The sequence below is a fragment of the Bombus affinis genome, chromosome 9 (assembly GCF_024516045.1).
Source record: "Bombus affinis isolate iyBomAffi1 chromosome 9, iyBomAffi1.2, whole genome shotgun sequence".
Classification (NCBI taxonomy): domain Eukaryota; kingdom Metazoa; phylum Arthropoda; class Insecta; order Hymenoptera; family Apidae; genus Bombus; species Bombus affinis.
In genome coordinates, this window is record NC_066352.1 from 13,719,049 (window position 1) to 13,734,171 (window position 15,123).

The following is a 15,123-nucleotide window of genomic DNA, read 5'->3' on the forward strand; positions in this document are numbered from 1 at the left end:
CTTGAGCCCTGCTCTTCTCAACGTGCCAAAATCATAAATCATGAAACCATCAAAGTTACCAAGAAATAACTATTTCGTTTCAAATCGATCGCAAGTTCCATCGTATCGATGTTCCATCTTCCTTCAAATTTTCATCCATCACGTGGAATTACGAACCGCGACGCTTTCATCCGCTTTCAGCCCACTCGGACGCGTTATCCGCTCGCAGAGAGCCACGCGATTACATTTCGGTGGATGATAGCGCGGAACAGGAGAAGCCTGGACACATTTAGTCGTCGGGGTAGAGAATATGATCGATGCCCGACGGCCACGCGAGGAACATGACCATTCTCAATTTCACGTTTTGCTTGTACCGCCCTTGAAAATCAGGTTGTTCGAAAGGCCATGCTCGATTCGGCTGGTCGACGCGCCTTTTAAAGGGGAATATATGTCTTAAATATTCAAAAGCCAACGCACTTGACTCATTGTTGGCGTAGGTCGGTCTGCTTTCCCTCTCTTTCGCCCTGTTTCCGACGTCTTGCGTTTTACCTCCCTTTTCTTCCCGTTTCGCCGGCTTCCTCTTCCCATGTCACTTTGCTGTAATTTATTCTTTTCCTTTCGCTCGTTGCCGATGAAAAATGCATGCGATTCGTTGCGAAAGTACTCGGTTATTCCTTTTTATTCAGTTTTTTTTTTCTCTTATTTCTTTGCTTGAGGCGTGTAAACATCTAATACGAATATTATAAAAAACAGAGTGTCTAGAATATCTTGTATATTTTTAACTTTCAACTTTCAAATTTTCCACGAATGCATAACATCCACTGTCTAGCTTAAAAGGGTAGTTGCGTTTCCTCAACGTCGAACCTAATCTCAAGATATACATACATAGAAATCACAAACTTTTCCAATGTAACCACGATAGACGAATCTCATAGGCTTTCGCTGAGAAATCTCAAACAGCGTGAAACATGGAGCACCGTTAACCGTACCAGTGCGAAACATTATATTATTCTATTGAATTACGTACGATCCATTTTTTTCCATTGCAATAATTCGATAAAATAATATCGAACAGAAAATGTCGTGCATCTATTATTTCCTTATAAAACGAATGAAACTTTCGAGAGAATCTAATGTAACAACGTCAAGTACGATTGCTAATGAAATTCCAAAATGTGTTCTACAAAGTACATAATATATTCGTAAAGCTAGAATCGTTGGAATTTTTCTGCATTTCGGTACAGCCATATGCAAGACGGTTTCGAGCGTTGCACCGGGTGTGTTTGCGCCTGGTCAAGGTGCCCGACACTGCCCCGGTATAATATACCGTCACCGGACTTGGCCTTGCAGCCACTCTCGCGCGTCCTCGTCTCCCGCCCTCTTTGCTACGCTTAAAGCCGCGTTCACAGCTCTCGCAACCCGAACGTTTCCTCGAACGTTGTTTCAAGTTGCTATAGACGCGGCTATAGACCTTTGACCCTCCTGTCTCACTGACTGTTAGTTCCACGAGAAACGTTTGTATCTACATTTTTAATATTCTTGTTATTATATCTTATTATATTATTATTATTATTTTATATTTGTAGTATTAATTAGAATTTCTTTCCAATAAACGACGTACCGTGTTACGACGCAGCGTTAAACGCTTGGAAACTCGTAATACAATTTTTTAAATGAAAGCGAATCTTGCGTATGGTTTCCTGTAGTTACCTTGCATTTTTTAAAATGACGTATTTAGGTCATTTTTGTTATTGGATCTGTCGATTAGTTATTCCTTGCTACTATCGTCTCTATGAAAAAAAAGATGAATTTTATCGGGGCGCAGTGATTACAATATTCCCCGAAACTTGAAAGCGTCGTTTTTCACCAGTTCGGTCTTCGCTAGCCTTGCAACAGGTAATTTCCACGGAACCTCTTGCGTCACCATCGAGCACACAAGTCGCCCTTGACACACTAGCCCGAAAAGGGTCAGATTACCCGAATCTTCTTGAAAATCGATCTAATAATCGACGAGCGGAACACCCTGCGACACACCTATAGAAGCGTAAAAATCTGCTTGGAAATCTGCGACGATCTGCTCTCGAGCATTCGAACGGTTCCCTATAGCGGGTGAACATCCTGTTCAACGTCTTTCTCGAATCATTTAGAATTATACCGTTGGAACTATTAAATCCGAAGATCAATTCATCCGCTTTATATCGAATCGATCAGAAAATTATTTTAAATTTAAACGACTTCCCATTTAAAAAAAATGGGAAAGGATAATGTAAACTGTTAGTCGAAGAAAATATAAACGAAGCGTTGCGTAATGCAAGTTCCAGCGTGTTAACAGAAATTTATTTTACGAATTTGATTGTTGCAAGAAATAATTCGCCATCGAACGAGATGTAATTGATTCAAAAACAAAATTTATAAACAAACGATAAATCTGTCAAAAAGAAAACACATGGAATTAATTTCTACACCCAGTAGCGCAAAGAGGAGACGGATTCGTTGAATGCAGACACGAAAAGTGCTTTCGTTTCGCCGTCTGTCGGCGACCTTCGCTCCGTTTTGCGCGCACGTCGATTGCGTAATTAAAGCAAACGGCGTAACGGCGCCTAATAAACGACCGCGATTAGCAACGCACAATCGACGACCCTAACACTCGAAATAGAAGTCACCGATGAGAGATGCGGCCTCGTTGTAATTATATATTCCGCGGAAACGCGCGGCTGACGAACGGCCGATATCGGACGGTGGTGTGGCGTGTCGTTTAACCTTTTAACTATTACTAGCCTCGAATGCCAACGATTAACCTACTGAACCGCGGTTTCTCTTGAATTTTAAACTGTTTTTTCTTGAATTATTTCGTTACATCGTTGGATATAGAGGTTTCCGAAACATAGTTCGTTGATCATTTTAACCTTGAAGTTATATGGTTGGCTTTGCGCGTGAAGGATTTTGTCTGTTTAACCATAAATGAAAATAAAAGAGAGTTAAAAGAGAAGGGGGTTCTCTCGCGTAAAATAAAACAAAAAAGAAAAATAAAATAATGGAACGAACGTGCTATAAAATAAAAGAACAAAAGGAAGAAGAAAACAGAGAGGAAGGAATTATGACGTCGAATTTACAATTATTGGTGCACTTGCTAGCATCCTTAGGGGTTCGGAGATCTCCCTGTCTCTCCCTGTCTCTCCCTGTCTCTCCCTAACTCGCCCTGGCTCTCCGTCGTTTTACACAGTTGCACTTGCCTCTCCGCTCTCCTCTTTGTCATTTTCAACGATTACATCCCTCTCCCCTTCGTTAAATAACAGCAGACGGCCACGATGCTCGTCCAAACCCTGTTAAAACGTCGTTTATCTTCCGATACTCTGTACGCCACGACAGAAAATCCACGACGTGTAGGTATATGCGAGTGTCTGTTCGACTGGTGCATGGTTCATCGTAAATCGTGCTCGAAATAGAGCGTGGAAAAAAAGCATCGAGACAGTTACGGTAGAGAACGGAGCACGATGATGGAACCACGCGAATTACGAGGGACGATATGGTGAAACAAGCAATTTGTACCGCGACTTACTCGACGTTGCTTCTTCTATTCAAACATAAAGCTGCGATGCGATGTTTTGCAATCGCAAGTCGGGATCCATTTTATCCATTTTCTCGCCTCGTTAGAGTTGTTACGTTTTTGTCATGGAACGAAGCAAAGCTTTGGCGAAAATTTATGCTACGCGTCGAGTACATTTGCGAGTAAAGTTATTCGACCTATTATAAGATAGATTTTAAGGTAGTTTTACGTACACGAGGTCGCCAAATTATTTCAACACTTTCGAGAATTTATTCCGAATATACTGTGCTTTATGCAAAACATTTTGTATCATGCGCGACTTGATGTAAAGAGAATTACATTTTACATGTAATTTACTTAATAGCGTTACATTTGTACATTACGTTATACGCGTGCGTATATAGAAATTGCAACGATGACGCTGATTAATAACGTCGTATCGGTTCTTCCTGTAGCTGTAAATCATGACTCCGAGTCTCGTGGCGGTAGTTAACGTGGTTGCGTCTTGGACAAGACGAGTCGTCCTCGATCGGTCGGCAAATGGGAATCTCGGTCAGTCGAGGTTGAAAGTAAAAGGACGCTGTCTCGTGAATATTAATGGAGTAAAAGTGTAATTCTGTGACGCGATAGAAAGTAACGTTATTTGGGACACGTGTGTTACGAGCAACGTTTACAAAGATTAAAAATTAGTCATTGGCTAAGGAATTATCCGAACACCGTTCGATAGATTTGATTTAAAACAAGTTATACTTACTAAATCCATATTTAATATATGTTTAATATAATATAATTTAATGAACCTAATGCAAATGGTATTTTGCTATTTTTAAACGATTCTCTTTAAAAAAAAACCAATCCTGTCGTCTTACAAAAAAAGAGGAAAAAAGAAAAGAAACCCTATATTCCTTTAATAACGTAAATCTTGTTTGTTCCAGGGTTGAGTCTGGACAACAGTAACATGTCCATGTCCTCGGTGGGTCCACAAAGTCCACTGGACATGAAACCTGACACAGCGAGCCTCATCAATCCAGGAAACTTCAGTCCTTCCGGTCCTAATAGTCCTGGGTAAGTAACACTACCATTTTCTCGATAATTTGTAACGATTTAACGATTATCATTGTATCGATGGCACGGAGGTACAATTGAATTCGGTTCGACAGATATCGAAAAAACGGCACTCTGGCGAAGATATCGTAAATAGAGGGTTTACCATGAACGTAGTCGCGCCCTTATAGAATTCGAGCAACATACTGTTCCTTTTCTTATTTTCTTTCTACCATTTTATTGCCACCTAACACATAGAGCATCGTTGGGATATTTAAAGCTAAGAACCTTTGCTTATGGAAGCTGTAAAACGAAATCTTCCGAATGTTTTTATAGTAATAAAAGTTATCTTAATTTGATAACGATAACGCTGGAACGAATGTTATGAAGTTATTTAGAAACTGGGATACACGATAATTTGAAAAGTTGTTCCAAATTTTACTATCGGCCTATTAATAGCAGAAAATACGTCGCAAAATCCACTTCGTATGCGGAGGTGATTATTTAATAAATAAGTTCCACAGTATTTTGCTCGATCCGGGTCAGTAGTTTCGTAGCTGGAGTTTTTGTTACTCTCTTCTTTGCATGTAAGATCCTTCACCGCTGGTTGTCACAGCAACCTTCTGAGTACGTCGCCGAGTGGACAGAACAAAGCAGCCGCACCCTATCCGCCGAACCACCCTCTTTCCGGAAGCAAGCATCTTTGCTCGATCTGCGGTGACCGTGCCAGTGGCAAGCATTATGGTGTCTATAGGTAAGTCTGACATTAACATTTACAAGTTCGCGAACGAACTTAATAAACTAACGAAATTCGTATGCGAAGCAAATTTGCAAACTTTCTGAATTAATTTCCTTGCTAGTACGTTGATCAAGCTATTCAATTTCTGGACTGTGCGAAATAAAAATTTTTTAGAGAATACCTTACTTTTCTATTATTTTTACGAATTTACCATACAAGCTTAGGGATCTTCGTAGGGTTCCTTGTTTTATGGGACCTATTTGTCAGGGTTTTCGGTAATGAGCACAAATCGGTCTCATTCCGGATATCGGACGATTTTTTCATCAGTCGTGACGGTCATTTCAAGATCGATAAATTCACTTCGATAACCTTGACCTCTGGATAGTTAGGGGAGGGGGGTGGCTTCAGAACGTATTAATAAATTTCGTTGATTTACCTATAACGTAGTGGTCACGATAACGTCGTCTTGGATGCAATGATAAATGCTTTTTTTTTTTTTTTAGTTATCGTCACCTTCGACCTTCCACTGCCTTCGTTCTGTATCTCTTCTCGTTTGTTGTCAGACTTACAACCGGGACCATTTATTGAATTGCACTGAATGTCGTTACAAAGAGATCATTCTCACTGTGATGATACTTGTAACGACAACAAGGTGTTTATGCCAATAACGCAGTACAATCAGATGCAGCGAGTTTCAACATTTTTCCAACGTTGATTATTGGGAAAATGCAGACTGAATGGCTATCGAATGATAAGAAAGGAGAAACACGAAAAATATTTGTTTCATTTTAGCTTTGGAATTGAATCGACGAATCGTAATTTGCAGACAAAAAACCACTAAAAGAATTAAGAGAAGAGGTTGAGACACAGGATGGATTTATCCGAAGACTGAAATAGAAAGTAGAATAGTCCATGTCCCATATTAAACTGATCGATACCAGGTGACTTAGGAATAATTCATCTCTTATAAAATTATGTAACACCTGGATACTAAAATATCCCATGAATGGTGACGTATTTTTCAGTAACTCTGTATATAAAATACGATAAATAAATCGCTCGTAAATCGCTGTTTTTTTTTACGAAAAACCACTTGTCTCGACACGAAGAACGCGAGACCATGATGGATGGATAATAGACCATCATTTTTTTTTAATGACGGGTTACATATATTTTTATCGACACTTATATTATTCTGGAGTCAAAGGAATTAAAATATATTAAAAACTTAATAAATTTCTTTTACTTTAAAATTTGCACTTTAGAAGTGACGTATGATAGAAACAATATTTCTGAGAATTTATGATGCAAAAAAAGATTCGTCATGGCTTTACGAGTTCTAGAAGCTAAAAAGTACGATAAAAAATAATACAGAGGACGTACAATCTTTTTATGTCTACTGTGAGAAGAGATGGATGAGGGTTAAATTAATAACATTAATAACGACATCAAGAGACGAATATAAATATCCATTTAGTGAAATATATCATCTTGCACAAACGAGCGTACACTGTGCAATGTACAGGCATCTTTATTCGCGCGCTAGATATCGTAGAAACAATTAGCGAAACACATCTCCGACCAGTTTCTCGAGTAGGCCACCTTCTTTCTTGGTTCTCGCCCCTGCTCGTTACAGCGTGCAGAATTCACACGAAATTAGGAAGTTGATAAAAGCTTTAATCGCATAAATCTGTAGCACTAGAAACGCGATTAGACGTTTTTGTTTCGAAACACCTATCGAAGATAAGAATATTATCGTGTACGCATAGCAAACATCGGTAATCTGTTGGTCAGAGAACAACCGCCATGAAGATTTGTAGTTTAGACGAAGTATTTTGTTATTTTTTTATTATTGCTATTTTTAGCTTTTTTAACCTTGCTGATGTAACTCTTACTGTTTCGACTTCAAGCCGATTATCATTCTGTCAAGGTTTGCAAGAATTAATGTAAATAAGAAAAATATTTTAACGCACAGGAAATTCGTACGTAATGCGTTCCTAACGGATGAATCTGTCAGACGAAGAAGTTGACGATGACTCTCTTCCGTGACGCGACGAAAAATTAAACTTTAACGTCGTGGACTTCTCGTCAACGCGTTTATCGTTTTCGTGTTGAAAAACGATGTTACGAATAAATATATTTATAGATGTGCACACCGTAGAAATTTTGTAACACTCGACGAAAACTCGGGTTAATAAAGTTCTTCGTTTCTCTCTTTTTTCATTTAATTGGATGAAACGTGTCTATATGCAAGAAGAAATGATCGAGCGTTGGCTATCGAGTTTCCGAACCATTTCTACCACGTATCGCTTGCTATCTCGCTTTTAATTGATTAAGAACCAACCGATGTTCCACGTAATAGACGTCATCGACCGATTAAGCGTCGTGCGTTGCACGTGAGTCGCTCGAAAAACTCGAGATCATCAATATGTCGTAAACGCACGATAAAACGATCTTGAAAGCTACAAGCTACTAGTTTTTCGCTTTCTTTATTTTTTTCTGTCTTTTTTTTTTCTTTTTCTTACGACGTTCGTTTGAAATTAAAATAAAGTAAAAAATTGCAAGTTTCAAAGTCTGGATTTCTTCTATGTAAACCGAAACCTCCGACTTTCTGTATTTAAATCTGAAATCCTAATTTTCCTCGCTCCGGTTAAACATTCGAAATTTCTTTATTTAAACCGAAACTCGCCCATTTAAATTACCAATTCTTTAGGACTCTTCTCGGAATTCCAATCGTTTTCGAGTCATACACAGAGCGTATCACTGTGCTGCACTCCGATCGTCATCCGCCTCCCCACTTTGGGTATTGCGCGTGTGTGATCAGTGACCACGGCCGATGATGATGGTTCACGTTGCATCAGAGCCTCGACAACCTTGGACTTGCTCGCGTGGTTAGGACGACTAGCCAGCCGTAGTTCCTACGGGGCAAGGGAGGACGACGAGCCTTGTCTTCTGCTGTTCGTGCAGCCACTTTGCTCCAGTGGCAGCTAATTAAGCAATCACGGCCATTATCAGCGCCCGTGTCAGATATATCGCCGGTCTGTAAGAAACAACAATCCTTTCTTCCTTCGTTTCTTCCTGCTCTTCATGATTAATTGGCTGACTGGTATTTTCTATGCACTTTATGACTTCCTCCTAGCGATGGATTTTTAATTTCTTTATTTAACGTAGTCAAAGCGTGCTACAGTTTCTTTAAATCTGTTTTCCATTACCTTTTGCCGAGGAATATTTCTGTTGACGCTTCTCGGACGGAGAATTTTTCAAAACAGGCAATGGCAACGGTAATAGCAAATGGAAGAATAAATCGGGCAACGATATAGATAGCTGGAAAACAAGGCGCGTTGAAAAGGGAAAAAGATTGAAAAATCGAGAACAATGGATCGATAAATGCTAAAATTGTAACAAAGATGAGGAATATCGTGAAACTAAAGAGAGATTATTTTTAGAGAAGTGTCTCAAAATTAATCAAATCTTACCGATTCTGCCCATTAGCCATGAATTACAGCAAGAAACTCGAAAGACGCAATTTGTTTCTTTTTAATCTCTAGTAATCTCTTTTTTCCCTTGTACGTTAGACTCAGTGCTGCTTTTTACAGCGTAAGTCCAAGACCAGTGGTCGCAAAGTAGTTCAATAATTAATAAAGCGATTAGGCTGATAAAACGTGATCGAAACTGTTTAATTAAACGAGAAATTATACTCGGCGGAATTAATGGCAGACCGAGCTCTTCGAAACGAGTTCTCGACACTTTGACCATCGAGCTTGTGCACAGACAGAACCATTTCTCCTGTGTCATTAGTACTAGTATAGCAAAGTTTAATTTAATTTCCTCGAGCTATTTAGTTTTGTAACTTAAAAATTATCTAAATAGATCTAAATAAACCATGTAATGTTTTGACAAAGTGAACTGAACCTCGTAAGAAAAAGCTGAATCCTTCTTAATCGATGTCTACTACGTACGAAAGCTGTCGAAGCTTTCTTTATTTTCACAACACGATTTAAGTAGGTCTTCGAGGAGATTGCGCGAGATTACGAGTTACTTTACTCGTAGGAAAACATTAAACGGCAGTAGATCAAAGAAAATCGATGTTATCGATAGGCAAATGCCGCAGGCCTTTGCACGTTTCCTATGGCGGAACTTTGGTCCATGGATCGAGCTTCTCCACGCGTGTCCCGCGTCAGACTTATTTGTCTTTCGTGTAAACTCAACGAGATCAAACGACTTTCACGGTGGTCCAGAAATTTTCTTGCGTGTCTTTCACACATTTCATTTTCTATGTACCTACAGCGTTTACGATTAGAAAGAAGTCTAAATAAGATAAAAATATAGAGAATATGAAATGATAAAAATTCGAACGACGTAAATTGATTTACACGGTATTTTTTTATTATTATTATTATTAATTTCCGATTACTTTTCAGAAGTACGTATCGTTTGCAATTATTCCAAAATCTTTCCGAATTTTCTTAAACAGTTCAACGTATTTTATCAGCCATTGAAACTTACCGCTCGTCCAAATTCGTTGCTAACGAATAAGCGTTGTTTCACCCTCGCGACAATGGAAACGGATGGACAGAAAGCAGAAAATTGTTTCATTCGTCGCTGCCGCGTTGCTTTTGGCGGATTTCATAGCCGAAAACACATATAAATCCTCGATAAGTCGCGTATCGTCGTGCTATTCCTAGCGAAGGTCGCGAGAGCGTTTCTGACATTCGTCGAGATCCATAGGATTACTATTCCGTATTGTTCTTCTTTAGCGTTCATCGAATTTACGAACCGAACAAAACAAAAGCGTTCGTTGAGAACCGCATGATCCGAACGAACGAAACATTTTACGACCGAATATTTGCTTCTGTTTTACTTTTTTCTTCCCATTTTATCGTTATTCCAAATCTCTTCTCTTGTCGTTTACTGACGTTAGGATTCAAACTGGTTTCAAACTTGACCAATATCGCGACAGTGTGGTGTCTGGTTCCAATTGAGGCGGGAATATATGTTGTCCGTGATAGTCGTAGTTGCTGGGCCTCGTCCGGAGTAATAGTTGCTAGGGCTGTAGATATCGGTGCTGGGGTACTGCTGATTTTTCCTCCGTTTTTTGGAAGAAAAATCAGACTCCAGAATTTTGAACCCGGGTTTCGAACGTTCGTAACCTAAGGCGCCAACCACTGCGCTGCCGTCGTCCGACGCTAGTTAGTGTCGAATGCCGCCACGCAATGTTACTGAAATTTCAAAATGTTTTCTACGACAAATACAACGTGCACATATAATTTTTCTGCAGTACAGAGTAGCTAGAAAAGAAGTATGCGCGAATATATTAAATTTCATATCGTGTACTTTCACATACAAATACGAAAATGTAGTGTGTACTATGAAGATGAAACGTATGTAGCCGCTAATTAAAAACGACTTTAATTCATTTCGGCTTGTCGCATCTAATATGTCTGTCTTGCTCGAAGCTAACGAGGATGATAAATTTTAACGCAAACTCGTGGAACGTATTTTCGAGGACCGTTTAAATTTTTAGTATTGCAAACAACCTTTCCACTTTCCGTTGTCGTTAAGATCTCGATGATGGCCAACCATCGCCGAGACTCGTTTTTAAAATTGGAACCTCTCCAGTAACAGTGGCGACATTCCGCGAGTAAGAATTTATTTTTGCTCCAGCCGGCCACAAAACACCGCGCGTATTTTCGACACGGTTTAGCGTGCCTTTCTCTTGTTTTCACTTTTAATAGCGACGACAAGTGGATGCACCTCTTTCCTTCGTGTCTTTGCATCGTTAATTTCGTTTGAAATCTCGTGGTAATTAGAGCTACAATTACGCAAGATTTTTAAGTTACGAATTTCTTTGTCGAAAAATGAAACACCGAATCTCAAAAACACATTTATTTTTTTTAACTTTTTCCATAAGATAAGAAAAAGTGTGTTTCGAACGTGGCACGACTCGAACAAGCTTTTTAAATAAAAAAGTACTTATTAAATACACAATATTGGCAAAGAAAAAAGAAGGAAGAAATAGGAATGATTTTTCGAATTGTCCATTCTTAGCCCTCGAAATTTCCCTCTGACAGTTTCGACGTTCTTCTAATTAAAGTTTCTTAAAATTCAAATTCGTTGACCAAATTCCTAGATCTTAGAACTCTTAGTTACCTCGTAAGCAAATTACTGTCGCAAACATTCCATCGATTACATCAAACACGTTCCAGAGGTATAAAATTAACTAGGAAACGACATAAATTGCGTTCTCCCTCGTTGCATCTTCCCTGCAGTGCACTGTTAGAAAATACTTTCGAATAAATTTCGACACGATCAAGAGGAATTCGCGGTTTCGGTATGTGAATCACTCCAAAACCCAGACAACACCGACTCGTGTGTCGTAAAAAGAGTTGGAATTCGTTGGCGCGTCTTATCCGGCTCCTTCGCTCTGCTCCGCTCGACTAATCCAAGGATTCTTTGAATAAAGTATCCCGGGTTTACGATTTCTTTCGCGTAATCCGCTGTCCCGGAGAGAACATCGTCGCCACCAGACAATCGAAAGTTGCAACCTGTACGAATAAGTCACCTCGGCGAAAGTAATGTTACCGGGTGTTTGGACTTTGTGGATTTACAACGTGATCATTATGATCCAATAATTTTCCACGGTATTTTAACGAAACGATACGTCTCTTGGGAGAAAGTAAATCGACCGTCTCAGTTCGTATAACAAAGGACATTTAAGAAAGACACGCGGATCTTTATACTACACATTTTACGCAATAACACACAGGGAAGACGAATAAGACGCGTTATTCGAAATTTATTAAAGAACACGACGAGTAAATATACGTATTAGGTTGCCCGAAGAACGTCTTTCTTTCGCAAACCTGTCTTTTACAACAATGCACCTTCGTACAAACGTGAAAACGAGTCTGTGAAATGTCGCCGTGTTTATCTCAACGGAACGAAATGGATCGTACGTAATGCGACGAAATAATATAAAACAAAAACCGTTGTGCGTCTATTATTTCTTCATAAAACGAAAGAAACTTTACCGACAACCTGATAAGATTCTTTCCTTCTTTTCTTTCGTACATGTTCTGCGAAGGTTGCAAGGGTTTCTCTCGTATCTCCTAGGAACCGAATCAGAATGAAATAAAATAAAACGTACGTGTATCCTTTTCAGAAGATAGAAATCGTAAAGCGAAATCGCAATTTTATAATCAATTACGATACGACAAGATACGCTCGAACCACGTACGTTGCAGCACCTGTTCGTTGTAGCGTACATCGATACGTACGTATTTGAAAGTGACACGTCCCAAGCCCACGGTTAATAGCAAAGTTATCACCGCTACGACCATTTAAACCCTGGAAAGATGTAATACAAGCTAAAAAATAAATGGCAAAAACAATATGAAATTCGCTTATTCAGTGGCGATCATAAAACGACGAGGCAATCGCGTTTGCCAGCCTTCTTCAGCCTCCGTTATCCATGCATAAACAAATCTCGCCCCTTGACTATGACATCCGGTACTCGTTCATCTTGGATCACGTTAGTTTATAGCGCTGTTCGCCAGTTCTTACGCTGCTTAGCTATCTTCTACGTTCTACGCGGTAGATATTGCTAAACGAGAGTGGAAGGAAGCGAGCTTGAAACAGGTTCGCATCGTCCATTAGCGTTTACTATTTACCGTCGTAACGAAAACGAACTGGAAAAATCGGCAGAGCGTCCGATATTTCTTCCTGTTCGTCGCAACATCTTTGTACGTTGTTATAGCGGATTGATGTTAGTGAGAAGAATTGTTCGTTATAGCACTGGTCCGTCGTAAAATCGTTCGTTGCGGTACTTCTTACCGTAGTAACCTTTCTCTTCTTTCGTTCGTAGCTGCGAGGGTTGCAAGGGCTTTTTCAAGAGGACCGTACGCAAGGACCTGTCGTACGCGTGTCGCGAGGAAAAGTCCTGCATCATCGACAAACGGCAGAGAAATCGATGTCAGTATTGTAGATACCAGAAATGCCTGGCGATGGGCATGAAGAGAGAAGCGGTACAGGAGGAGCGTCAACGTACCAAGGAAAGGGATCAGAGCGAGGTGGAGAGCACCAGTAGCCTGCACTCGGACATGCCGATCGAGCGTATTCTGGAAGCCGAGAAACGAGTCGAGTGCAAAATGGAACAGCAAGGAAATTACGAGGTAAATATTAACGAGAAACGACGGAGAGAAAAAGCGAAAATAGTAAGAGTAGAATTGGAACAGTTCACCACGTCGATTGTCCGGTTGAGAAATTTTATTTTTCGTTTGAACGCACTCGACTTTTGCTATACACGACTCGTCCTATTTTTCTATCTTTTTTTCTTTCTCTCTTTTTTTTTTTAATTAAGAAGTTCTCAATTAGTAGTTAGATGAAAACCGTGGTTACGTTTCATTCGGCAATTTACCGAAAACGAACGTGACGGAGAAGCTCGTAAGATTGGAACGTCAGTTTTATGCAATGTACGGCTCTCCCGGGACGAAATCAATTTGTTCGTCATTGGACCCTGGACTGGTGATTGAATTAATCTCGTTTGAGGTGTCCTTTATTGGCGATCTGATACGATCGTTTCGTCGTGTAATGCGAATTAAAAAATTGATCGAGTTGTGTATGCATCGATGAATAAGCTGGTCGAAATAATCGAGGACATATAATAACGGTACAGAAGTATTTATCTCGTTAGAATGAATCGATGTAACTTCAAAATCTTATCTTTTTTCAACTTTACCAGTATCTTTTTACAGACTCGTTCCGACTCATTTTAATTAGTACGATTCCATCAATTCGTTGCCGTCATTTATACCGACAGAAGATAAAGCAACAATTTAATTCCTTGCAAATCAAACGGACGACTATCGTCGATATTGGTCAGTAGCAACTTTGATTTCTATCAATAATTTGCTTTTGGCAAATGCTTTTCTTGGGCTTTCGCTTCTGGCAAAATACGCGTTCCTTAGAGAGAAAAAAAAAAAAAAAGGAAAAAGAGATACGAATAGTGGATTTCGAGCGTTTTCGAGACATCGTGAAATTTCGGATTTGGATCAACTTGTCAATTGACTGTGAAAACTCAAATAAAGATCGGAATATTTGACTTTGCTACTCGAACGCGAACCGGAAACTGTCCCCAGTTTTTCTCCGGCCACTGTATGAACCGACGACGTTGTGAACTGATTTTCGTGGAATGGTTGCGCGTAGCTGTTCCACGAAACGCTCCTCCGATTAATTCGGCATCTCTTGCAATGCACAGAATGCAGTGTCGCACATTTGCAACGCCACGAACAAACAGCTGTTCCAGCTGGTAGCATGGGCGAAACACATCCCGCATTTTACGTCGTTGCCGCTGGAGGATCAGGTACTTCTGCTCAGGGCCGGCTGGAACGAGTTGCTGATAGCATCCTTTTCCCACCGTTCGATCGACGTGAAGGACGGTATCGTGCTGGCGACGGGGATCACGGTGCACCGAAACTCCGCGCAGCAGGCTGGCGTGGGCACGATATTCGACCGGGTACTTTCCGAGCTTGTATCGAAAATGCGCGAAATGAAGATGGACAGGACGGAGCTTGGTTGCCTGAGGTTGGTAATCGTTACTTTTATATTACGATTATTAATTATCGATTACGATAGATTATAGTAGAACTCCATTCAACTGAACATCGTTCGGGGACCAACAGTTTATACGATTGCTGTTCCTCTGATGTTCTCTGATCTTCTTCGGTATATTACTTTTCATTCGCATAATTAAGAGCTCGCGTTCGGCCACAGATTTGATTTCAACCGGCAAAAGTCTAGTTAACCACGGTAAATG

The 15,123-nt window shown here is 40.0% G+C and overlaps 1 protein-coding gene across 7 annotated transcripts in view; it reads left to right on the forward strand.

Annotated features, from left to right (window-relative positions):
- The window catches only part of LOC126920387 (retinoic acid receptor RXR-alpha-B), a 64,051-nt gene that overhangs the window by 43,319 nt on the left and 5,609 nt on the right, over nucleotides 1-15,123 (forward strand). For 5 of the 7 annotated variants that reach the window (XM_050730710.1, XM_050730703.1, XM_050730706.1 and 2 more), the window contains 4 exons: nucleotides 4,462-4,591; nucleotides 5,163-5,324; nucleotides 13,174-13,480; nucleotides 14,566-14,891. In XM_050730710.1, coding sequence (XP_050586667.1) covers nucleotides 4,462-4,591; nucleotides 5,163-5,324; nucleotides 13,174-13,480; nucleotides 14,566-14,891 — 925 coding nt within the window. The remainder of the gene's footprint in view (nucleotides 1-4,461; nucleotides 4,592-5,162; nucleotides 5,325-13,173; nucleotides 13,481-14,565; nucleotides 14,892-15,123) is intronic. The other 2 variants (XM_050730709.1, XM_050730708.1) reach the window with 2 other exon arrangements.